Source organism: Fundulus heteroclitus, chromosome 17, assembly GCF_011125445.2.
Source record: "Fundulus heteroclitus isolate FHET01 chromosome 17, MU-UCD_Fhet_4.1, whole genome shotgun sequence".
Lineage (NCBI taxonomy): Eukaryota > Metazoa > Chordata > Actinopteri > Cyprinodontiformes > Fundulidae > Fundulus > Fundulus heteroclitus.
In genome coordinates, this window is record NC_046377.1 from 20023879 (window position 1) to 20050550 (window position 26672).

Sequence of the window (26672 nt, forward strand, 5' to 3'; positions counted from 1 at the left end):
TGGATAATTAAAATGGGCATTAGTGGCAACAATGTTAAACTTGGCACAGTCATGGGACAAAAAAAATTCACGATTTGACAAAAACGATTAGCAGAAATACATAGCTACATGACTGATAGTATGAGTGACATGCATTTAATAATAACAAACTACATAAAAATGATAAAGTGTACCAAACATCTAGATAAATACATAAAGATACAATTTTATACAAACTGCACAACAATAGGCAAACAAGATAATAGATAATCAAAGATGTTTGCATATTGGCTAAATACATCTGAATCGTACTAAATTTGTCCAAAGAGAACAACAGAAATTGCATCTGGTTTCACACTAATTTCTTGGGCCTGACAATGAGATTGGGGATTGTTACATTTTTCTATTGCGTGGCTAATCCTTACACCAAAATGCACTGTACAACACTATTTAAGGCTCATAGTACTTTGGATTTTGTTTCTATTTTTAGTCTAATGTATTTAAGTAGAATAAACTTAAATTTATACCACTGAAAAAAATATCACAAAACAAAATTTGTTATGTCATCCTTCTCTTTTTGGAAAAAGTCTGTTGTTTGTTTGCGTACGTAGTCAGACGGAAATTAATAATTTGGAAACTGACGTCAGAGGTGGGCTTCAATATAATGGAGGATCTCGCAATGATTCGGGAGTACGGCAGTTCCTATTATTATACAATAATAATGCCAGATCATGACGCCACAAGACTTGCCCAGTCTACAGTTAAAATTGTTTAAATCTGAATTAGAATAGGGTTAGTGGGATATAGAATAGTTTTTATTTATTTTTTTATTTTTTTGCTAACATCACTAGTCCCGTTCTTAAGTAGAAGAGGACATCCACATTACGTCATCACACTAGCAAAGTTTCCCACTGAGTTGTTTTTTTATTTTACGATCCATGAAAGACGATGACTGATTATATGTTAAAACATTCTGCCATACATCTACATCCTCGGCTGTATCCGGACGCCCGGCGCCCAACTCGGGTGTTTCCGGACGCCTTGGGTGCTCATCTCGTGTGTTTCCGGACTTTGGGTTAAATCCCCGCCCCGCTTTCATTCCTGCGTTGTTTGGGGACAGTAGGAAGATGGCGGCGGCCCCGCTGTACTGTGTCTGCCGGCAGCCCTACGACGTGAGCCGGTTTATGATCGAATGCGACATCTGTAAGGACTGGTTCCACGGCAGGTAGGTCGGTTACGATGTTTTTGACGGACACGAGTTGGCGAAGGCGGCGAACACCGGTTGTTTAGTTGGTAAAGCCGACGGTTTCTCCGAGCGGTGTTGACTGGTGGCTAAGTTAGCCTGCTAACGCCTAGCGGTGGGCGACGGGGGTTTTAAACCGTCTATTGACACGACTTAACGAGCGAAAGTGGGGTTGCTGGGTCCGCCGCGTCGCTTTTAGACTGAATACCTTTTCAACTAAAGACATTTAGCCACCCGTCGCCAACTTAATTGCTCTCACAATTAACGCTGTCGAGTTAAATACTTGTTTTGAGTGGGTATATTTGATGGGAGACAGCGTTTGTCAGTCAGCCCGAGATCTAAAGCTTAGCTGAGTGATCGGAGCATACAAAGCCTGCATGTTTTTCCTCCTCATAATAAAATAAATAAATACAGGATTCGCTGTGATTTTTTTTTTTTTTTTATAAAGTAAAAAATAAATAGAAAGTTCATGCCGTAGTGTTGTTGAAAGTGAAATAAACCTTGTAGTTTACTTTAAACTTAATTACATACTCCCCATCGTGCAGTTTGTGCTTGTTCGGAAACAGTTGGTAGTTGTTTTTTTATGTATTATTATTCTACAGATGACCTCAGAGCTGTTTTTATTTTCCAAATTAAAAGTTTATTTAACTAATTTATTTGGAGCTCGAGGGGCTTGTTATGGTCGGGCTTTTTGATTGACAGCTGGAGAAATTTAAATCCCTCTTTCAAGCAGCGGAGCCACATGGCATGGCGCCCCTAGTGGTCGACGGGGGGATGATTTAAAGGAACCAAAGCGTGCAGTTGTCCTCAGATTACTTCAGCAGCACTTTCTTACTTTCCCCCCCCCTTTCTTTTGATTTCCTGCCCTCACCATGATCTCAAGTGGGTTGTTGTTGCGTGAGATTGTTGTATGATTCATGTTTTGCGGGGGTGTATTGGCTGTGATCGTTTGTAACAGGGATTTACTGTTGTGTAATCTTACCCCATCATCCGTGCTGTTGTTTATTTTTTTTGTGCATGTCTGATATTGTGGCCATTTCTTGAGATTTGAACTTTAAAGTGTAATCTTTATAGGTCGACGTGGTTGTACAGGATATATAGCCTGAACCAAACTGGAGCAGTCGGTCTGAGTTATTCCTAGCAGACCAGGGAGCCGGGTATCCCTGACAATATCCGTTTTGTCTGCATCAGGATTGTCGTCATAGATTTCGCGCGGGCCGACTTTTTATTTTCATCTCTGTGGCCCTGAGGCTGACCTAGACAATCTATTGACTCAGCCTGTGTGGGTGCATCTCTACAGCGACCGTTTATGAATACAGCAATCTGTTTTTTTTTTGTTTTTTTTGCTCCCGCTGAAATGACGGAAGCCGTTGCGTAACCAACCATCGGGTGTCCTGCCAGAAAACTTGGCAGACACAAATTGTGGCGTACCGGAGCCAGCAGAGACTCGCTGTGTGTCATGTGCCAGCACGAAGAGGGAACGAACATTCGAGCTTCCCCCATTGATGACTAATGGGCACAAACGCGCAGGGCGGACCTCCAAAAAAGCGGGCGCTTTTTCCAGCCTCTTTCCCACGAGGCTGGCCAGAAGGAAGGGGGATATTCTCTGGCTGCGGAATGATGGCAAGTCGATTGAGTGGAAAGGAGAGGCACCCGGCCTCCCAAATGCTCGCTTCTCAGCTTGTTGGCTGAGTTTGTTTGTGTGTGTGTGTGGGGGGGGGGAGACCAGCGTTGTCTTTCTCCCTCACTTCTTGACGGGTTCCCTGTTTTCCATCACCTGTATCTGTTAGAATCTCACGCAATCCAAGCTCTGGCTTTTTTTTTTTGTTATCACTGGCAGACGAGTGAACGGCTACGTCACCAGGCAACAGGAAAGTGTGTATTCAACTTAACGCCTCCCCCTCTCCTGTGTTACGACAGTGCCCAACATCTGCTTTTCTCAGGTGCTGCTTTATAATTCAGTGGCTCTGTGTTTGCAGTATTAATGCTTTTATTATTCGGCAGTATTGAAGCAAAGCATCGAACAAGCTACAGAGAGATGGAAAGGAGTATTTATTAAAGGAAAGCTCTCCAGTGGCTCACTTTCTGACCCCTTTGGCTTATTTTGCCGCTCCTCTGTGGGTGTCATTGCTGTCAGGACTGGTGACATTGCCCTGAATTGCTATATTTTGGCAAAAAGATTGGATTTGGGTCACATTGTGGCAAAAAGATTGGATTTGGGTCACAATTTGGCAAAAATATGAGATTTGGGTTCCAACTTGGCAAAAATATGAGATTTGGGTTCCAACTTGGCAAAAATATTGGATTTGGGTCACAATTTGGCAAAAATATTGGATTTGGGTCACAATTTGGCAAAAATATTGGATTTGGGTCACATTGTGGCAAAAAGATTGGAATTGGGGTTACAATTTTGAAAGAGTTTTTGGGTCCCAATTTGGCAAAAATATGGGATTTGGGTCCCAATTTGGCAAAAAGATGGGATTTGGGTCCCAATTTGGCAAAAAGATGGGATTTGGGTCCCAATTTGGCAAAAAGATCAGATTTGGGTCCCAATTTGGCAAAAATATCAGATTTGGGTCCCAATTTGGCAAAAACATCAGATTTGGGTCCCAATTTGGCAAAAAGATCAGATTTGGGTCCCAATTTGGCAAAAAGATCAGATTTGGGTCCCAATTTGGCAAAAAGATCAGATTTGGGTCCCAATTTGGCAAAAAGATCAGATTTATGTCCAATCCAATTTTATTTGCCAAATTGTGATCCAATATCTCTTTTTGTCAAATTGTGACCCAAATCCAATCTTTTTGCAGAAATTTACTTTTTTTTTCTTACCTTCCTTCGTCTTCTTATGCTGTAGGCCTAATATTGTCACTCCCGTTGCTCAACAACATCATAATAAACACAGGCAAGCCGATATTGCCATTACCGTTTTTTTGTTTTAACAAAGTTTTATTTAACACTTCTAGTGACGATTGCATCCATTATTCCGTAAAATAGTGCGCTACTGTGTGACGTCTACTTTCTCCTTCTGTTCTGGGAGAGAAGTGTGACGGCTGTCGCATTTAATCAGTGGTACGAACGACCACGCAAAAAAAATATCAGCAATAAACATAGACTGAGCTTCAACACCTGCAGTGTGAACGTTGCCTAAGTGGGTTCCATAGGCAATTGAGTTGAGCTGGGTTTTATTTAGGGATGTCAAGAGTAAATGGCGCTGAAAACAAATGCAAACCACACTTTTTTTAAATGTTAAATAGTTGACAATTTTCCTTTTTCTCCATGTTTATAACGCACTTTGTCTTTCCCGTAAAAAAAAAACATCAATAAAACGCCCTGAGGTTTGTGGTCGTGGTGTGACGGAGTGGAAAAGGGTGACTACTTTATATTTGTTGTGCTTCGTGGATGCTGAATTTCATCTTTACAGCGCACGTCTCCCCCCCACTGCTCTGCGGATCCTCTGTAGGTCGAGTCGGATCACAGTGTTGATTTCAGGCCCTCTAGTCGGCCCCAAATTCTGATTTAGGTAGCGGCGGTGGGGGTGACGACAGACCGGCGGTCCTAGATGGGACAGAGGGAGGTGATTGATGGCCGCTCCGGCGAGCCAAGTTCAATGCACGATCCGTCACTGTCGAACGGAGTGTGAGCACGCTAAAGAGAGACGAATCGCTTCCACCGAGTGCCTTCTTAGTGTTTACCCTAAGTTTAAGTGGATATAAAGATGAAAGAGGGGATTTTTGCTGTCCGTGGTGGAGATGTTCAGCTCTTAGGGTGTCTGATAAGCTAATTGACCGAAGGGAGTAGAGGCCTGACGGTTCCTGTTAAAAGCTGTGTTTACATTCATGGGGAATGTTGTCTCCAGAGAGACGGTGGAAACGGCATTCAATTTAGCTCAATCAATGGTGTTAGGACTCCAAAGCTCACATATTGATTAATAGTCGAGCAACATTACAACGTCGGAGATGTGGGCTCTGTTGACGAGGATTTATAGTCTGAAACGCTTCCTAGCTTACGTGGACGTGATTCCAAACGCCTCTTGAGGAGTTCAGTACGAGTTTGTGGGCTGAAGTCCCAGCAGCAGCAGCAGCAGGCGGGCAGTTTGTGTTCCTTCACAGGGGGATACGCCATGTTGCAAGAGATACGCCTGGAGGCATCATCAGACACAATTAAACTGTAAAAGAAAATCCTCCTGGTTCCCCCGATGCACCATAAACAACAAAGTGAGCCTCTTTTTTGTTTTCCACCCGCTGACTACAGGGAGGCTCCGACACCGTCACCTCACGGCTAGCATGGTCTTAGCAGTGAAACCCAAAATTCATCCTTCTGGCCTCTTTGGGTCTTGTTGCTTTAAAATGCTGAGCTGATCGAAGTGTGTTGCATGATTAAACCAAAGTAATGCATGATTTCTTTCTGCTTACAACTCTTAATCAAATACTTCAAATCTTTTAATTGACGTAGCTTTTGCCTTATTTGCAGCTGCAGGTGTGTTAACATATGTCTTCACCAGCTCTGCACGTCCAGGTCCTTCTTTTCCAAATAGCTCTAGCTCAGTCAGGTTGGATGGAAACCATCTATGAACGTCAATATTTGCCACATATTCTTGTCTGGATTTAGTTTCCAGGCTAAAGGAGACGTTAGCGCTTCCTGTCGGGCGTTCTGGGTCCACCCTGGAGTCTACTACCTGTGCTTATAATAACAGGAAGTCGTTTGCACTGGGTTTATTTTAGAGGTATCACATTGAAGACGGACTCCTTTTTTTCGTATTTCTATTTTTAAAGTGCTTAGTAGATTAGTCTTTCTCAGTATTTATATCCATCTAGCTTCCCTAACCCTGCTGAAGAAACTGCATGACTCTGCCCCTTGTTTAACCATCAGTCACTGATAGTTTTACATTTTGTTCTGTTCTCTAACAAACTTCTGAAGTTTTCACAGAACAACTGGATTCATACTGGACTTAACCTTAGCACAGGTTAACTTTATTTATTAAAATTGACGTGTTAAAGGCAGTTGGCTGGATTTTATTTAGTGGTATCCGAGCAAAAGGAAAATAGAGCGCCACTTTGTTGGTCTATCATGTGAAATCCCAAAATAAAAAAACAGAATTTGATGGTTTAAAGTGACTGAACTAAGTAGCAAAGTAACAAAAAACTGAATTTGATGGTTTAAAGTGACTATACTAAGTAGCAAAGTAATAAACTGAATTTGGTGGTTTAAAGTGACTTAACTAAGCAGCAAAGTAATAAAAAACAGAATTTGATGGTTTAAAGTGACTAAACTAAGTAGCAAAGTAATAAAAAACTGAATTTGATGGTTTCAAGTGACTAAACTAAGCAGCAAAGTAATAAAAAACTGAATTTGGTGGTTTAAAGTGACTTAACTAAGTAGCAAAGTAATAAAAAACTGAATTTGATGGTTTAAAGTGACTGAAAAAGTAGCAAAGTAATAAAAAACAATTTGGTAGTTTAAAGTGACTAAACTAAGTAGCAAAGTAATAAAAAACTGAATTTGATGGTTTCAAGTGACTAAACTAAGCAGCAAAGTAAGAAAAAACAGAATTTGATGGTTTAAAGTGACTAAACTAAGTAGCAAAGTAAACTGAATTTGATGGTTTAAAGTAACTGAACTAAGTAGCAAAGTAATAAAAAAACTGAATTTGGTGGTTTAAAGTGACTTAACTAAGCAGCAAAGTAATAAAAAACTGAATTTGATGGTTTAAAGTGACTAAGCTAAGTAGCAAAGTAGTAAAAAAACAATTTGGTAGTTTAAAGTGACTAAACTAAGTAGCAAAGTAATAAAAAACTGAATTTGATGGTTTTAAGTGACTAAACTAAGTAGCAAAGTAATAAAAAACTGAATTTGGTGGTTTCAAGTGACTAAACTAAGTAGCAAAGTAATAAAAAACTGAATTTTATGGTTTAAAGTGACTAAACTAAGTAGCAAAGTAATAAAAAACAGAATTTGATGACATAAAGTGACTGAACTAAGTAGCAAAGTAATAAACAGAATTTGATGACATAAAGTGACTAAACTAAGTAGCAAAGTAATAAAAAACAGAATTTGATGACATAAAGTGACTGAACTAAGTAGTATGGTAATAAAAAACAGAATTTGATGACATAAAGTGACTAAACTAAGTAGCAAAGTAATAAAAAACTGAATTTGATGGTTTCAAGTGACTAAACTAAGCAGCAAAGTAAGAAAAAACAGAATTTGATGGTTTAAAGTGACTAAACTAAGTAGCAAAGTAAACTGAATTTGATGGTTTAAAGTAACTGAACTAAGTAGCAAAGTAATAAAAAAACTGAATTTGGTGGTTTAAAGTGACTTAACTAAGCAGCAAAGTAATAAAAAACTGAATTTGATGGTTTAAAGTGACTAAGCTAAGTAGCAAAGTAATAAAAAAACAATTTGGTAGTTTAAAGTGACTAAACTAAGTAGCAAAGTAATAAAAAACTGAATTTGATGGTTTTAAGTGACTAAACTAAGTAGCAAAGTAATAAAAAACTGAATTTGGTGGTTTCAAGTGACTAAACTAAGTAGCAAAGTAATAAAAAACTGAATTTTATGGTTTAAAGTGACTAAACTAAGTAGCAAAGTAATAAAAAACAGAATTTGATGACATAAAGTGACTGAACTAAGTAGCAAAGTAATAAACAGAATTTGATGACATAAAGTGACTAAACTAAGTAGCAAAGTAATAAAAAACAGAATTTGATGACATAAAGTGACTGAACTAAGTAGTAAGGTAATAAAAAACAGAATTTGATGACATAAAGTGACTGAACTAAGTAGCAAAGTAATAAAAAAACAGAATTTGATGACATAAAGTGACTAAACTAAGTAGCAAAGTAATAAAAAACAGAATTTGATGACATAAAGTGACTGAACTAAGTAGCAAAGTAATAAACAGAATTTGATGACATAAAGTGACTAAACTAAGTAGCAAAGTAATAAAAAACAGAATTTGATGACATAAAGTGACTGAACTAAGTAGTAAGGTAATAAAAAACAGAATTTGATGACATAAAGTGACTGAACTAAGTAGCAAAGTAATAAAAAAACAGAATTTGATGACATAAAGTGACTAAACTAAGTAGCAAAGTAATAAAAAACAGAATTTGATGACATAAAGTGACTGAACTAAGTAGCAAAGTAATAAACAGAATTTGATGACATAAAGTGACTTAACTAAGTAGCAAAGTAGCTGCTGTGTGTGTCAGGAGAAGGGCTGCTGAAGTTTGCTGTTCCTGTGGGACCGATGGAGGGGCCAGGTGCATTTTAAGGGACCCCACCTCCTCTCCATCACCATCCATAACGGCGCTCCATTAAGGCTCCGGCAGCTCCCTAATGTGGGCGTGTCGCTGTCCCATGCACGGCGCTTATTTAGAGCTTAAAATAATGGCGTCGCCCGCCTCCAGCCTTTTGTGTTCCTGCGCTGATCACCGAGGACAATGAACCCCTCACGGCGCGCAGACTAATGAATGAGCCCTCTCAGTCACACAGGAAGGAGGCCCTTGATGAGAGGAAGCGGAGGGAGAGGGGCTGCTGACGGCGGGGGCTTCTAGCCAAGTGCACACGCATGTCGTCTCACTTGGACAGAGCCGTGTTTGGCTTTGCCGTCTGCAGCTCAGGCGTCAGAATCAGAATCAGCAGCACGGTGGTGTTTGTGTGTCTGGGTCAGACGAGCTTCTGTTTTCTGCCACCTTGGATAACTCTCCGCCTCGTTAAGCGCGATAAATGTGATAAACGCCGAGTTTCCTCGCGTGTAATCTCCTCGCGCCCATTCATACCCTACGTTTGGCCTAGACGTCCGTATTTCTGTCCGTACGTTCTATCCGTTGACTCCTTCATACCTCCGTCCGTTGAGGTTAGGGTTGGGAATTGAAAAGATTTTCACGATTCCGATTCCCTTATCGATTCTGTGAAACGATTCGATTCCTTTTCGATTCTCTTTTCGATTCCAATTTGGGGAAAAAAGGAGAACAAACAGGTTGATGATGAGCATCAACTTTGTTTACTTAACTATGAAACGACCTTACAAACTAACAAGGTTAAGATGTCCACAGCAAATGTGGAACTGGAGTAACATTTATCTTTGTTTAAATAAAAAAAGGAATATAAGAACAAACTTAAATACAGTAGATGAGTTGTTTAGAATACAAGAAAATGTAAGTTTGTTGTGACAGTTGCTTATTAATCTCTCTTTAGATGACTCCTTCTGAACAGGAACCGGTTTTCGATTCCCATCCCTAGTTGAGGTGCGCAATAACCAATATTTCCTCTAGGTGGCAGTGCTGGGCGCCAATGATTCGTCACTGATCAAACATGTCGACGGTCCAAGGCGTGATTTTGTTGTATTTGCTCCGTATGTAAACTTTTTATTTGTCCCTGTGCCCCGGACACGACACATCATATAAATATGGGTAGTTCCGGAAAATCTCTGCAAGTCGTTCCTCGAATCCCGCCATTGTTTAAAGCCCAGAATTCTAACCTTCTTTGTGATTTTGTTGACATTTTGTACTACAAACTCAATAGCGCCCCCTCCGTTTCCGGTAGTATTGGTCCGTATTGATCCGTTTTGTCCGTAATCGTAAGGTCCCAATTTTCGTGTCAAAATACGGACGAAATCGACGGTTGGAACAGATGAAACACTCCACACGTATCCGTCTTTTACGTGAGGTATGAATGGGCCTTTACAGGTGGTTCAAAAGCTGAGTCAGGCGGGCCGCTTGTTTCCTAATGCATCACGTAAAAAAGGAAAGTACCAGAGGCCGGGGGGGTGGTGATTAGAGCTGTGCATAAAAATCGATACGAAGATTAATATCGATTTTTTTAAAAATGATTTAAAACCGATATTCTGGCTTTCAATATCGATATAACACCTAGGGGGCGCTATTGCAGCCTAACCTTCATCCCTAAAATCAGACGTTTGGGCACGTTTTTGGTTTCTGTGATACATTAAATGCATTCAACCAAATGCACTTTGTTTTCCTGTTAATATATCAGTGTTCAATAAATTGAACATAAATATAATATTTGGCTGGTTTTGTTGATTGAATGACTTTGAGCATTTGAAAGTAATAAATATCGATATTGGAGTCGAATCAAATCAAGGTGAGCTATATCGAGAATCGTATTGTATCGTGAGCTATGTATCGAAAATCGTATCGAATCGGCTCATCCTAGATGATACCCAGCCCTAGTGGTGATGCGTGCCATGCACATCTGAGCCAACCTGGCCGCAGAGCGCCGTTATTCATGCTCCAGTCAGCAAGCAGCCGTGACACACGAGCCGGGCGCTGCTCTCTGTTATTGTTGATCGTCTACTTACTCACATCTGCTAAATGTGCCCTGTAACGGATTCAAAAATGTTCTTATTTCTATATAAAGGCTCTGAGGTGTTGGTTTAGTAACAAAGTAAAGGTTCGCTGTACAGCCAATGGCAGAGAGGGGCTCTGAGGGGTGAACGGCTGACAGGAAGCCGCCGCTGACATCCTGTTGGTGCAACAAGCGCTGTTTGAGCCGGGCTCAAGCTCACCGCTTCCTGGTGAACCGATTGGCCCTCAGGGTTTGTTTCCTTTTACGGTTTCCTGCAGTTCCCTCCTGGATCAAAGGTGACGGCGGGTCGGGTTGATTTCACCTCGGAGTGGAGGTCGTAGAAGCAGAAAGACGCTGATGTTGGCTCTCACTCCACCCCGAGAGAGAATCCGTGGTAGATTATGACTCTAAATGTAGTGTCTATTACTACAGCTGGACTTTGACTAGGCCACTCTAACACACAAATATGCTTTAATCCTAGCCAGGCGTATGTTTCGGGTCATTGTCCGGCTGGAAGGTGAAGCCTCCCCTGCTTGGCTTTCCTTTCCAGTCTGACATTATGATGCCATCACCACCCACTGAGCTATATAATACATCGGAGTGCTGATTTTGCCGAAAAACTGAAGTCGCTGGCCGCCATCTTGCTACTCCCTACCATCACAGAATACCATAGGATTTGGTTGCAACGATAAGCAGTTTTCTGGCTGTGTGAAAACATTTCACAGGTAATTCTACAGTCAGTGGATGTACTAACACTATCAACTACTAGGAAATTAGGTGCTAAAATATTATGCATGTTATTCATATTAAATATATATATGTATATGTATATATAAGTATGTGTATATGTATATATGTAGATATATGTATACATATATGTAAATATATGTTTTTGTATATTGTTATTTATATATTTATGTTATATATATATATATATATATATATATATATATATATATATATATATATATATATATAGATATATAGATAAAATGCTAAATATATCAGCACATGACTTTCTCAGTACTTGATAGTTTTAGAACATAACATAAAAGTATATGGCATTTGACATTTTAAAAGACTTAAGCCCCCCCTGAACATGAGAAAATCCTCATTATTCGATGCTGTAGCGCACATATTCCCTAGTTACTGGGGGAAAATAGGGAGTACCAATATGGCGGCCGGTGGCTTCAAAGCGACTCGTTCTAACAGCCGGCGATTAGTGTATAATATAGCTCAGTGTCACCACCGTGTTTCAAAGTAGGGATGTTTTTTTTTTTTTTTGCACAAAGGCCAGAAAATAAAATTCAGGGCTCTTGTCATCAGCTCAAGGTTAAAAACGTGTATCGTTTTCCTTCTGCGTCACTGTTTCAGTGCTAGTTGTGGTTCGTACGTCTCCTTTAAACACGCTGAAGTTTGTGGTTTCAATGTGAGAAAATGCGAACACGCCGTTCATCAGGACCACGACACATAAAGGCAACATCGCTGGACGTGTGAGTCCCTAACGGTGGACATGAACGCCTCATAGCTGATGCTGCTGCACAGTTCTGCAGCTCGTCTCCTGAGTCACGTGAGTGCCGGCGGCGTTGTGCTGCACTTGTTGCCCGAGTTTCCCTCAGCTCAGCTCATGGCGCTCTGGAGCGCGGCTTCGGTACGCATCAGAGGAATGCACGGGCTTATGGTCTGGCTGCTGCAGCAGTCTGTGCGCGCGGTGCGGACGTCGCTGTGGCACATTAACCCGTCCTGACGGCGTTCATGTTTTCTTCAACTCCGTGGCTCGCCTCAGACTTTTGTTCATGTCTGATTTGGAAAGTCTGGGTTGATGTGAATGTTTTGATTAGATGAGAGGAATGCATTAGGACCCCCCCCCCCCTTTACTCATTTTATTTTACTTTTCATTGTTTAAATCTAGATATTAGGTAAAGATAACCTGATTAAACACAAAAAAGGAGATTTTATCTATTTAGGTGTCCAAACTACAAAGTACTCGAGGGCCAGAAAACAAAACTAATTTTGAATAATACATTTAACTACCCCAAATTTTAATTAAATTAGATTTTAAACCCGCTCTACAAAGTATGATTATGCAATATTTTACATAAACAAATTAGTGCTGATACGTAACTTTTGCCTCATTAAAAGATGGTCATCCAGTTTACAAATTTTGTGTTGTTGACTGGATCACTATATATATATATATATGGAAACGCTTGCTGTACATAGCCAGTTTTAATACGAGTTAAAGGCGGATTTTTGCGAACCAAAGCCTGCTTTTGAGTAAAAGTCATTGGATAGATGTAAAAGATGAATCCTTTGTCTTGTACCCAACATGTTCAATTGCAAGATTTTAACTTTTCTATAATAATTTTGCTCCAACTAAAAATAAAGACATTTGGGCCTTTATCCACAAATGGAGAAAACATGGAACGGTGATGCACTTTTACAGAAAAGCAAAATACAGCGAGAGCGTAGAGTCTAGTCAAAATCTGGGCTTTGACTAGACCACTGATTGAGAAGTTGTATCATGCCTTTAAAAAAAGATGTTTATGCTGGAAAATAAGCCCCCAAAGTGGGTGAATTAAAACAAACGGAGTGGGCCATAATTCACTCCCCAGATAAAGGCTCAGTGCCAATTAACGCAAACGACCAACAACCACCACATTTTAGCTTTTAGATGAATTACTTTCTTCACATAAGAACCATGACGGCTTGTGTAGCTTTTTCCCCCATCATAAAAAACTGGGGGGATGGAAAAATGCCTATTTTTGTATTTTCTCAGGTTATCTGTGCAGAATAAACGTTTAACTGGAACGAATGTAAATATAAAATAATTTATATTTCCTCTGTGGTGTGAATAAAGTAAATTAAAGGGTCAGAAATGTTTCTCCCGCACTGTGGGTTAGACTTCTCTTGTATGTGGCATTTAAATACAGGAGGATATGATGGACTTGTGTCTGTAGATCTGAGTGCTGCATTTGATCCAGTTGATCACAATATTGTTCTACAAAGACTTTAACATACTGTAGGGATTAAGGGGAAAGCATTAGGCTGGTTGAAATCTTATCTATCGGACAGATTTCGGTTTGTTCATATTAATAATAAATCTTCAAGCTCTAGGGTCACTTGTGGAGTACCACAGGGTTCAGTCCTTGGACCAATTCTCTTTACTATACATGTGTAAATGTGTGTGTATATATGTGTGTATGTGCATGTATATAATCTGTGTGTGTGTGTGTGCATGTTTCACTGTTATGCTGATGACACTCAGCTATATTTATCCATAAATCCTGACGAGTCTAGTCAATTACTTAGTCTACAGGCATGTTTTGGTGACTTTAAATTTTCTGCTTTTAAATTCAGACAAGACAGAAGTTGTCATCTTTGGACCTTAAAGGAAAATTCCGGTCATATTCAGAAATCTTAACTTCTAAAAGTAATTTAAATATAAAATATTTACCTACTGCTTAATAAATTATTTTTTAAATACATTTTTTAATTAATTTGCTTTTATTTTAATTTTCATTTTAATGTGCTTTACTGGAGGCATCCCTGTCACTATGTGCCATTTATTATCCAAGATGGCGGCGACCAGCGCACTATGCGAAGCAGAGATTAACGTATTAAATAGCGACAGCGATGGGAATATATAGATATAGTTATATGAAATAACTGTTTTTAATTTTTTGAAAATTTTTTCCCACTTTTACCCGATGTATTGCAACATACAACTGCCATGCTCTGGGCATTGTCGCTTTAACAATAGCTTTCGCAAATTTCAATGGTGAAGTCCCCTCGAAATCCAAAATAATTGTTGTTTATCGCAGATGTGTATAATAGTTCCTATCGAATTTGCTTGTAAAGCGCGGAAAATGGCCCCTCGGCTTACCGCACTGCCAAAAGATGTCAGGAGTGAGGCGTCACTATATTTAGCCATGAAAGGCCGCTCCCAGAATTAATATTTCATTTTCTTTTTTACCGATTAACGCTAAATTCATTACCGCATCACCGCGAACGTATTAGTTTTAGGTATAGATAACGATCAATTGATTCTTCCTTGCTGACCGGACTTTTCCTTTAAAAAAAATAAACTTCTTAATCAATCACTTAAAGCAACGATGTGTAACTTTTTGACCACTAGGGGGCTAGACCAGGTTTAGCGCCCCTGCAAGCGACTACCATGTGGTAGCTCTAGGTCACGTGACTTTCTGATTGACAGATCCACGCCTCTCAGGTTGCGTTTGCCGCCATTTGTAAAGACTGTGAACATCGGGGGTGTTGAGTCTTTACAAATAGCTGTTCTCCAGTTCAGCATTATTTGTTGTTGTTTCAGCTTTTTAACTGTGTTCTTTCTGTCTTTTGTCTTTGCATAGTAGGTACATCTGGTCTGGCGTTCTGTTAGGTGTGGTGCCATCCCAGGCAGCAGATCATCTGCCATTGCCTATTCTGGCATGGAATGGATTCCTGGGATTATGATTTTTATGCTCTTTTCTGTCTGCTTTTTCTTCTCAAACCCACAGTCGGTCGCAGCCGGTCACATTAAGCCTGGTTCTGCTGGAGGTTTCTTCCCTGTTAAAGGGGAGTTTTTACCCTCCACTGTCGCTCCATGCTTGCTCAGTATGAGGGATTGCTGCAAAAGCCATCAACAATGCAGACGACTGTCCACTGTGGCTCTACGCTCTTTCAGGAGGAGTGAATGCTGCTTGTTGAGACTTGATGCAACCTGCTGGGTTTCCTCACAGAGGAAACTTTATTTGACCAATCTGACTGGAGTAATTTGGTTGAATTTGACTTTGCAAAGAGCCTCGAGATGACTTGTTGTGAATTGGCGCAATATAAATATAACCGAATTCAATCTAAATTTATTTTGGCCCCATTAGACCAATTATAATCTGTGTCCAAACATATTTTCATATTTATTTCCCCCCCCCTTTTTAGCTGTGTTCATGTTGAGGAGCACCATGCCGTGGATATCGACGTTTACCACTGTCCCAACTGTGATGTCAAACACGGACCCTCCCTGAGTGAGTAACGCCCTCATTTGCTTCATTTGCTGTTTTCTGTGTCGGCCTCCTTCCCCCCAGCCTCGCTTACAGCCCCCGCGTTGTCTTTATTAACTCCCCACCACCTCAGTCTTTGCCTGCTGGACGGCTCCTCTGGGAAAACACAGCTCACTGGAGTGTTAGTCAAGTCTAAGTTTTTCTTCTGCCCCTTTCCTTAAGAGGTTGAGGAAGGGGGGAGGTTAACCTTTCCAGACCCTCAGGGCAGACATTAACAGGCTAATTGAATGGGCTTGTAAACCCTTCACTCTGATTGGACAAACCCTTCAAGTAGGACCACAGGGGTTAAGTAGGGGATTCTCGTTTTTGTTTCTTCCTCTGATCTGGTCGACGATACCAGATTTGTTTTTATCAGAAGTGTAAAAAATAAATAAATAAATGGTCTAACACAGGGGTGTCAAACATATGGCCCTGTGGCTATATGCATTATCATTTATCCAGTGTCCTGTCTGGCAATGTGGCAATAATAATTGTTGTCTTAATGCCAAAAAGAGCTCATCAGATTTGACTTTCACAAGTGGAGCAGTACTGCTTTTGCCATAGTGCTCTGCTTGATTTATGAATGTGAATAGTTTTAATATGATTCATGTGGGGAATATGTCAAATGATATGGACACTACAATGGGAAAGTAGGAGAGGAAAGGAAGAACAAGAAGAACAAAAACAAAAGGTGAAAGAAAGAGGAGATAAGAGGAAGAGAATGATAAAACAATTATTGAAAAAAACATGTACTTCGTTTAATTGAAAATATGCAGTTCCTATATTGTCCACGAGGGGCGCTGTGTTTTAATTAGCAGATGTAGCACTGAGCTTCAGATGTAGAAAATGATTTAAATCATTTCTTAATTTTTATCTGTTTGATGTATTTTGTCATGCAGGCCAGTGTTTTTAAGTTCCAAAAAAATGTGAATAAATGTTTTTCAACGTTGTATAATCACTGGGATCAGTTCTTATGCATAATGCACTAGTAAATGTTTAACTGAGTAAAAGTATTGTTGAAATTGCACATACTTTTCTTAAAAACACTGAGGTTATTCATAATATATTGTGTAAAAGTGAAATTAATTTAATAAAAAAATCAACAACAAGTCCACTTTTATTAGTTCTATTTAATCTTGCAATGAGTTTACTCGTGTGGCCCTCTTGAGATCAGATAAAGCTGTATGCGGCCCCTCAACCAAAATGAGTTTGACACCCCTGGTCTAACACAAATTTCTTGTTTGTTTTTGCAGTGAAAAGGCGCCACAACTGGCACAGGCACGACTACACGGAGCCAGACGACGGATTGAAGCCAGTGCAGGCGGGAACCTCTGTGTTTGTGAAGGAGCTCCAGCAACGGACTTTCCCGAGGTGCGCATCAGGAAAACTCGTACCTGACCCTTCCCTACTGTGGTTTGGAGTCATGTTATCCAAGCAATTAAAAACCGACGATGGGGGATCTCTAAAGTGGCGTATTTGTCGGAATATAAGTCGCTCCAGAATATACGTCGCATCAATCAAAAAAAAGAGGGGGGGAAAATCCTTAATAAGTCGTACCGGACTATTAGGTGCATTCATTTAGAAATGTTTTTTAAAAAAAATCTGAGACTAAAAACTGACATTTAATCTGGTAAGGCAACTTATTCAATTACACAATTGTATCCACAACAGGCTGAATAACTTGGACCATACCTGGAAGATTTAATGGTAGAAATTAGCGTAACAAGCTAGAAACTCCAACTAGCAAGCTAGCAGGCCGCTATGCTAAAAAGTTGTCAAAATTACGCTGAAATTAGACTGTGAGCGTAACGGTGCTACATGCTAAGCTAACATTACAACATGGATGTTTGAGAGCAACACAGTAAGGTCAGTAAAGCTCTTGAACGTGCTTTAGTGAAGTTGTAAACCGCCCACTGGACAGCATAAGCTAACGCTAGCTGTTATTAGCTTCACGGACGGTCTAGTGACGGGGTTCTCCCGCGGTTAGGGCCATTCGAGCTGCGTCACGCAACGATCCCCACTTCCTGAATGATGCCGAAGCAGCGAAACAACATACAAACGTGTTCAGTCTGTTTTTCTCAAAAAGTTAATGTTCAAATACATTTTTAAAGGGTAGGGTAGCAGCATAAAGTTTTCACTAGCCTAGAGCGCCCCCTTGGAGCAATAAATGGTAATGTTTACTCCTTGAGTAATGTTGGTCAGTATGAATTGCCACTTAAAACATTATGTGTTACGCCTGACTAGAAGTCTCAGGATCAGCGACAAGATTTTTATTTATTTATTTTTATTTTTATTTAAAGTGGCCCAGAGCATCACTGGTCCTCCAGTGGGCATGAAATGCTTTCCCAGATATTCGCCCTTTGCTTCAATCCAAAGATAATGCTGAGCGATGCTAATCTAATTGGCACATGGTTACACCTTAAAGTAACTTTAGAGTTCAGCTCCACAGCTTTACATTTGTGATGGTAGGACAGTTTCCATAAGAGGAATGGGCAGTTAGTCTTAATATTTATTGTCAAAACAGGATTATCTTGATGAGAATTTCACTTCCTGTGATAAAGGAACCTGAAAAACTGCTCGTTGATATTTTTTCTGCTGTCAGTACATCCTGAAACGCTGTTAAGTTTCAATGGGTTACTAAAAATATATATATATATATACGGCACATTTTACTTTAGATGTCACTGTTAGAGGGAAGTAGCTTATTTGATAACAAGGATATTTGATTGTCGAGAAGTCTTTGTTTATAACTTTGTTAGCATTGCTGAGCGTCCCACAAAATGTCAATGTACGATTTTAGTGTGTAAATTAGATGGAACAATGCGTACAAAGTCTAATCTAGCACAAAAAGATTTACTGTCTTGTCATAATGTAAATAAATAAGACCAAGCCCATTTTTAACTGCTGATGGAGCCGCGCCTGACCTTTTTGTTGTCGTTCGGTTTGCAGTGCCGAGGAGATCCTCATACGGATGAGGGGCGAGCAGGTGACCACCAGGTACCTGGAGAGGCACGGCTTCAACTACCCCATCGCGGTCACCGAGATGGAGGGCCTGGGTCTGAAGCTGCCGCCTCCCACTTTCTCCGTCAAAGACGTGGAGCAGTACGTGGGTAAGGACGCTTGATAAGAAACTGCCTGAACATTTAGAGTTTATCTCTTTGATTGGAGCTCCGGCTCTGCCTAACGGCTAATGAAACGACCCGACACCAGGCAGCTAAGTGGCTGTTGCTGAGCAGGCCCCATCTGTGTGCCGACATGAGCAGGTTTCCGGGGTCATGGGGGTTTTAACCCACTTATCAGGCATCAGGCCACGGCTGAATGGCTTCTAAATGGGTGATGGTTAAGCTTTCATCGTTCTCTCCCTGACACAGCCTGCCGCTTCCCAGCTCCTGTTACAAGCCCATTACCGAGCCCACCAGTGTTTTTATCATTAAGTTCAGATTACAGACTCTGCCCCTCACTTTGTCGTTTCCTCCACCAGAGCTATTGAGCTTTAAGCCAAGGCAGGCACAGGTGTTGTGACCAGGGCCTGGAGGTGGGCTCACGTTTCCCACACTGCAAAAGGGGAACTAAAAGTAAGTAAATTTTTCTTGAAATTAGTGCATTTTTACTTGATTTGAGCAGGTAAATAAGACTATTTGCCAATGGGATTAGTAGTTCTACCCCTAAAATAAGATAATTAGATATTCTGCACTTGAAAAATGATGATGGAGATGAATTGTTCCTTCTTTAAGGGCAAAAATCTTATTCCATTGGCAAATAATCTTTATTTACCTGCTCATATCAAGTAAAAATGCACTAATTTCAAGAAAAATTTACTTAATTTTGGTTCCCTTTTTGCAGTGTACACCTGGGAGACTATTGGACGGTGGGAAAACGGTGCGGATATGTTCTCCAGCTTATGAGGATTTAATTGTTGGTGCTGCAAACGTAGTGTGTGGTCGGGAAATGTATCCCATTGTCACATCCTGCCGTCTCAAACCCCGATTTTATTTTAATAATCACAACTTATAGTCACACAATGGTGACATGTTGACCCAACAGATTTGAGTCTTTGCTTTCTTTTGATTTGGGTGCTAATTTAACAGAACACCTGGTTATATTGATTTTTTTGGGATAAATAAGTGGTGTTTGTTTCCACTGAGCAAATAAAACCTGAGAAGACATAAAGAACGAATCCAAAAGCTGGCACAGTCCTGGCGGTTGACGAGTAAACAAACCGGTTCGGTCGGCGTTGAGCGACGTAGGAATGTTGAAAAGTATCAACGAAACCAGTCAGGATTTAGTCTAATTGTCTCTGATGCTGATCCAAGTTATTCGGGAAATGTCTGAAGAATAAATTATGTCAACAAATGGAACGAAAATCCAACAGTTTAGACAATTTTAGATCTGTAACATTTGTTTTCTTTCCCCCTTTTACTGGAATAAATCACCTTAGTGTTCATTTTCTCGACTTGACTTTTCCTTTAATTTTCAATCACTTTTTTTCTTATGAGTGTTTTTTGAGCCGTCCTATAATTCAGTTTTGCAGGCCATGCGAACAAAAGAAATCAGTGTAATCTCAGTGGATATAAAACTACAGACAAGTGACCATCAACACGGATGAGGAGCTGCGTTCAGTCTGGGATCATTTGAAAATATCTTTGTTTGGATACTAATGAAATCAGGACGTATTTGGCTTTAATACAAATTTCAAATTGTTACAATTAACCTCATTTCCTGCATATTTTAACTAGGGCTGAACGATTTTGGAAAATAATCTAATTGCGATTTTTTTTTTCTTAATATTGCGATTTAATGCAATTTTTTTCTTTTTCCAGTTTAATTTATCATGTGTTTTTAAAATGTATACAAACAACAAATCAATTTGTTTCCTCGCCATGTGGATTAGTTGCTTAAAGACCCACAGCATCAGTAATGATTGTGTTCTGCCTATGATATATTTCAACCAAAATTGCAATTTTGACTTTTCTCTGCATTAACCACAAGCAACAAAAATGGCCTCTAAATAAAGATGTTTGTAAACAAGGACTATTTTAAATATGACCTTTTAATGTTTCTATTGATCAGAACATTATTCCCACCAACAAGCAAGTCTATGTATTAAACTGATTGTACAGAACTTAATGCTTTGTATGATTATACAAACTCTAAAACAAGTAATAAAATTAGATTATCTCACTGCTGCAACTGTCTTCCCTTCCATATGGAGGTAAACCCACTTTAAACATTTTACCAACACCTAATGGACGTGTCTAATTCCCTAATTGTTACATAGCCAAAAATTGCAGACATCTGCGATTTGGAAATGTGTTTTTTTTTAATCACGATTATATTGAAATTGCGATTAATTTTAACTAGGCTTTTGCACCAAGAACTCAAGGAAATGTTAAAAACATACCTGCTTTTAAGGACGGATGCAGCTTTTTAAAGAGATATTTGGGGTCTACCAGGTGTTTGAACAGCATGAAAACATTTAAAGCTTTTATGTTTTGACTTCCCAAACATCTCTGAGCAGATGTAAAATGGCTTTTGTTAACCCTGGATAGATATATTAGAGGTTCTTGGATTATATAAATATATCTAAGTCCCACAGTACTTTATAAATTGTGGATGTATGCAGAGAATTGTTACAAATAGTTACAATTAACCTCATTTCCTGCATATTTTAACTAGGCTTGTGCACCAAGAACTCCAGGAAATGTTAAAAACCATTTATTGTTTTTAACATGTACAGTGACCTTGAGTGTTTTGAAAGGCGCTTGAAATAAAATGTATTATTATTATTATTAAAGACATACCTGCTTTTAAGGACGGATGCCGCTTTTTAAAGGGATATTTAGGGTCTACCAGGTGTTTGAACAGCATGAAAACAACATTTAAAGCTTTTTGTTTTTATGTTTTGACTTCCCAAACATATCTGAGCAGATATAAAATGGCTTCTGTTAACCTTGGATAGATATACACTGCAAAAAGGAAACTAAAAGAAGGTAAAATCCTGTTGAAATTAGTGTATTTTTCATTGGTTTGAGCTGGTAACTCAGACTATTTGCCAATGGAATAAGATTTTTGCACTTAAAATGAGAACAATTCATCTCCATCATCTTATTTCAAGTACAGGATGTCTAATTACCTTATTTTAGGGGTAGAAATTCTCATTCCATTGGCAAATAGTGTTATTTAGCTGCTGAAATCAAGGAAAAATATGCATATTTTGAGAAAATTTTACTTACTTTTAGTTCCCTTTTTGCAGTGTATTGGAGCTTCTTGGATTATATAAATATATCTTACAGTGCAACTCCTGCTAACGGCGCCGTGAAGCTGCTAGCAGCTTCTCTCCAGCTGTTCCCCGTCATCAGACGCCGGCCAGCTGGGCGGTCAGAGGTGGGAGGGTGAGACAGAGGAAACATGCAACAGGGCAATAAAAAAAAGAAAAAAAAAAAGGTGGGGTAAATACAACAAGCAGCTGTCTTGGTTTGACATCCTGCTTTTCTGGACTGATTTGTAGCGCCTCAGCTGCATCAACAGAGTCTCTGTATTGGCTTCTTCTTCCTCTTCATGTTAAACACACATGCAGCTCCTGAACGCTCTATGCAAGTATTTCCCTCTGTGGTTAACAAATAAAACCGCCCTCTCACCTCCACCCAGGAACCCCCCCCCCCCTCCCCCGCCCCCTCCCCTCCCCACGCTGCCACACTGATGCCAGGTTCCCTCAGGGCTCGGTCTCTAAAAGCACAAACATGGCAGCAAGCTGTTGACCCCTTAGAGCCTCTCGCCCACTCAGCGGCCAATTAAAGCATTTTTTTTTTCTCTCGTATTTAACATTCAAGAGTCCAGCAGCTGCAGAACTTATCCTCTGATCCTCCGTGAGCTAAAGAGTGTTTCCCTGCAATCTGCTGTAGGTGGTGACAAGGTTATCGACGTGATAGATGTGGCACGGCAGGCGGACAGCAAGATGAAACTCAGCGAATTCATCAAGTATTTCACCGAGCCCCATCGACCCAAAGTCCTCAATCTCATCAGCCTGGAGTTCTCCGACACAAAGTAAGACACAAAAATGTTTGTTTGTTTTTGTTTTTCCTGCCTTTTCGAAATTTGCAATTCAATTTGAAAGATTGAGGTTCTTTTTAAAAATCTTTATTCATGCAGTTAAATTTAGACTTTGATAATAGCCAATAGCTTGAGAGAAACTGGAATTAACTTTCTGCATACAATGGATTCCTGATCACTTGTTTTGCTTATTTTTAAGCAACCTTTAAGATATCAAATATGTAAAATTGATGTTTTAATTTGCCTACAACTCATTTCTATGTGTTTTTAAGTTCAAACTTTAAGTTGAAAATTGCTCAATAGGAAAAATGAAATTTGATAGATTGAGGTTCTTTTTAAAAATCTTTATTTATGCAGTTAAATTTAGACGTTGATAATAGCCAATAGCTTGAGAGAAACTGCAATGAATTTTCTGCATACAATAGATTCCTGATCACTGATTTTGCTTATTTTAAGCAACCTATAGAATATCAAATATCCCAAATTCAGATTTTAATCTTCCTACAACTCATTTCTGTGTTTTTCAGTTCAAACTTTAAGTTGAAAATTGATAATGGCTAAAAGTTTGAGAGCAACTGCAATGAATTGTATGCATACAATGGATTCCTGATCACTGTCTTTGCTTATTTTAAGCAACCTTTAGGATATCAGATATCTGAAATTAAGATTTTAATTTGCCTACAACTCATTTCTATGTTTTTCACTTTAAGTTGAAAATTGCTCAATAGGAAAAATTGAATTTGATATATTGAGGTTCTTTTTAAAAATCTTTATTCATGCAGTTAAATTTAGACGTTGATAATAGCCAATAGCTTGAGAGAAACTGCAATGAATTGTCTGCATACAATGGATTCCTGATCATTGTTTATGCTTATAAGCAACCTATAGGATATCAGGTATCCCAAATTCAGATTTTAATTTGCCTACAACTCATTTCTATGTTTTTCAGTTCAACTTTTAAGTTGAAAATTGATAATGGCTAATAGTTTGAGAGCAACTGCAATGAATTATCTGCATACAATGGAGTCCTGATCACTTTTTTTTGCTTATTTTAAGCAACCATTAGGATATCAGATGTCTCAAATTGAGATTTTAATTTGCCTACAACTCATTTCTATGTTTTTCAGTTCAAACTTTAAGTTGAAAATTGCTCAATAGGAAAAATTAAATTTGATAGATTGAGGTTCTTTTTAAAAAATCTTTATTTATGCAGTTAAATTTAGACGTTGATAATAGCCAATAGCTTGAGAGAAACTGCAATGAATTTTCTGCATACAATGGATTCCTGATCACTGATTTTGCTTATTTTAAGCAACCTATAGAATATCAAATATCCCAAATTCAGATTTTAATCTTCCTACAACTCATTTCTGTGTTTTTCAGTTCAAACTTTAAGTTGAAAATTGATAATGGCCAATAGCTTGAGAGAAACTGCAATTAATTGTCTGCATACAATGGATTCCTGACCACTGGCTTTGCTTATTTTAAGCAATCTTTAGAATATCAGATGTCAAATTGATATTTTAATTTGCTTACAACTCATTTCTATGTGTTTTTTCAGTTCAAACTTATAAGTTGAAAATAGCTCGATAGGAAAAATGAAAATTAAATTCGATAGATTGAGGTTCTTTTTAAAAATCTTTATTTATGCAGTTAAATTTAGACGTTGATAATAGCCAATAGCTTGAGAGAAACTGCAATGGATTGTCTGCATACAATAGATTCCTGACCACTGGCTTTGCTTATTTTAAGCAACCATTAGGATATCAGATATGTACAATTGAGATTTTAATTTGCCCACAACTCATTTCTATGTTTTTCAGTCCAAACTTTTAAGTTGAAAATTGCTCAATAGGAAAACATAGTAATGCATCATCTGCATAAACTGAACCCCAAGCTCTAGATGGCTTTAATATTCACTTTTTCTTCAACAAACCTGTAGGATGTCAGAGTTGGTGGAGGTTCCTGACGTGGCTAAGAAGATGTCCTGGGTGGAAAACTACTGGCCTGACGACTCGTTCTTCCCAAAGCCCTTCGTCCAGAAGTACTGCCTTATGGGGGTTAAAGACAGCTACACGGACTTCCACATAGACTTTGGGGGAACCTCAGTCTGGTATCATGTTTTGTGGGTAAGTGTTGGATTAAAACATTTTATACCACCTTTTTAATCTGAAGAGGATAGACTTCAGTTCAGATGGTGCGGCTCCAACATGTTTCTGTCTGACCCGCAGGGTGAGAAGGTCTTCTACCTGATCAAACCCACTCCCACCAACCTTGCACTATATGAGGCGTGGAGCTCCTCGCCCAATCAGAGTGAAGTGTTCTTCGGGGACAAAGTGGACAAGTGCTACAAGTGTGTCGTTACCCAAGGAACCACCCTGCTCATCCCTACAGGTTTGTATTTTCATACAGATTCTCTTATTTCACTTTAAACACGTTTTTTGAACAAGTTGAGATCTTTGAGGAGATTTAGACCACGTTCTTAGCAGAACCGTGCAGCACAAGCTGGTGGTGTTGCGCAACAGAATAAACAGGGTTCCTGGAGCAAAAGGGAAAAGGAGAGACTGTGGAGAAGCACATTAATTAATGTTTCTCATCCTGTGGAGTAAAAATGATCCCCTTCTGATTCTTCATCAGCCATTATCCATCTATTAATCAATCCTTTAGTCCAGGGGTGTCAAACTCATTTTGGTTTAGGGGCCGCATTCAGCTTAATCTGATCTCAAGAGGGCCACACGAGTAAACTCATTGCAAGATTAAATAGAACTAATAAATGTGGACTTGTTGCTGATTTTTGTATTAAATTAATTTCACTTTTACACAATATATTATGAATAACCTCAGCGTTTCTAAGAAAAGTATGTGCAATTTCAGCGATACTTTTACTCAGTTAAACATTTACCTGTGCATTATGCATAAGAACTGATCACAGTGATTGTACAATGTTGAAAAACATTTATTCACATTTTTTGCAACTTAAAAACACTGTCCTGCATGACAAAATACATCAAACAGATAAAAATTAAGAAATGATTTAAAATCAATTTTCCGCATTTGAAGCTCAGTGCTACCATCTGCTGATTAAAACACAGCGCCCCTCGTGGACAATATAGGAACTGCGGATTTTCAATTAAACAAAGTACATGTTTTTTTCAATAATTGTTTTATCTTTCTCTTCCTTTTATCTCCTCTTTCTTTCACCTTTTCTTTTTTTCTTCTTGTTCTTCCTTTCCTACTTTTCCATTGTAGTGTCCATATCATTTGAGATATTCCCCGCATGAATCATAATAAAATTATTCACATTCATAAATCAAGCGGAGCACTATGGCAAAAGCAGTACTGCTCCACTTCTGAAAGTCAAATCTGATGAGCTCTTTTTGGCATTTAGACAACAATTATTATTGTCACATTACCAGACAGGACACTGGGGAAAAAATACATTTATATATATATTTTTTGAATAATGATAATGCATTTAGCCACCGGCCGGACTAAATTGTTCGGCGGGCCGTAACCGGTCCGCGGGCCGTATGTTTGACACCCCTGATCTACAGTATTCCTCCATATCTATCTTTCCTTACAGCCTGACTTACAGATTTACCTGCAGATTCAGATAAATATTCTTTTTAAAGAACTTTGAAAGACTCGAGATTTTACTTTTTTTGTGTGGAAATTTAATGCATAAAAAAACCTGTAGAAATCCTGTAAATTAGTTTTTTTTGTTTTTTTTGACATGCTGACGCCAAAATAGCAAACGGCGAGAAAAACGGAGTAACGACGAGAGCTGTTACTGTCTGAACCTGTCGTAAAGATCTGTTTGTCCTCCATGCGGATTTAGTGTTTTCAAGGCATCATTATTCGCCTAACACCACTGATCCAGAGAAAGACAACCCTAACGAAAGACAATATACAGATTAAGAAGCAGTTAGTTTGGCCTAAAGCCAGTTTGTTGACAACAGAAACTAAAAATACTGGTTTTATGCCGATGCAATCTGTGAACGGGATGTACTCGTAAACTGTGCTTTCACCTGAAGCTCAGGTCGTTTGCTCAA

General features: G+C 39.1%; 1 protein-coding gene across 1 annotated transcript in view; it reads left to right on the forward strand.

Annotated features, from left to right (window-relative positions):
• Positions 1-1065: 1065 nt before the first annotated feature.
• The window catches only part of kdm7aa (lysine (K)-specific demethylase 7Aa), a 44721-nt gene continuing 19114 nt past the window's right edge, over positions 1066-26672 (forward strand). Inside the window, exons 1-7 of the mRNA XM_012853400.3 lie at positions 1066-1204; positions 15470-15555; positions 16824-16941; positions 18520-18680; positions 22473-22614; positions 24563-24749; positions 24852-25014. Coding sequence (XP_012708854.2) covers positions 1107-1204; positions 15470-15555; positions 16824-16941; positions 18520-18680; positions 22473-22614; positions 24563-24749; positions 24852-25014 — 955 coding nt within the window. The 5' untranslated portion in view covers positions 1066-1106. The remainder of the gene's footprint in view (positions 1205-15469; positions 15556-16823; positions 16942-18519; positions 18681-22472; positions 22615-24562; positions 24750-24851; positions 25015-26672) is intronic.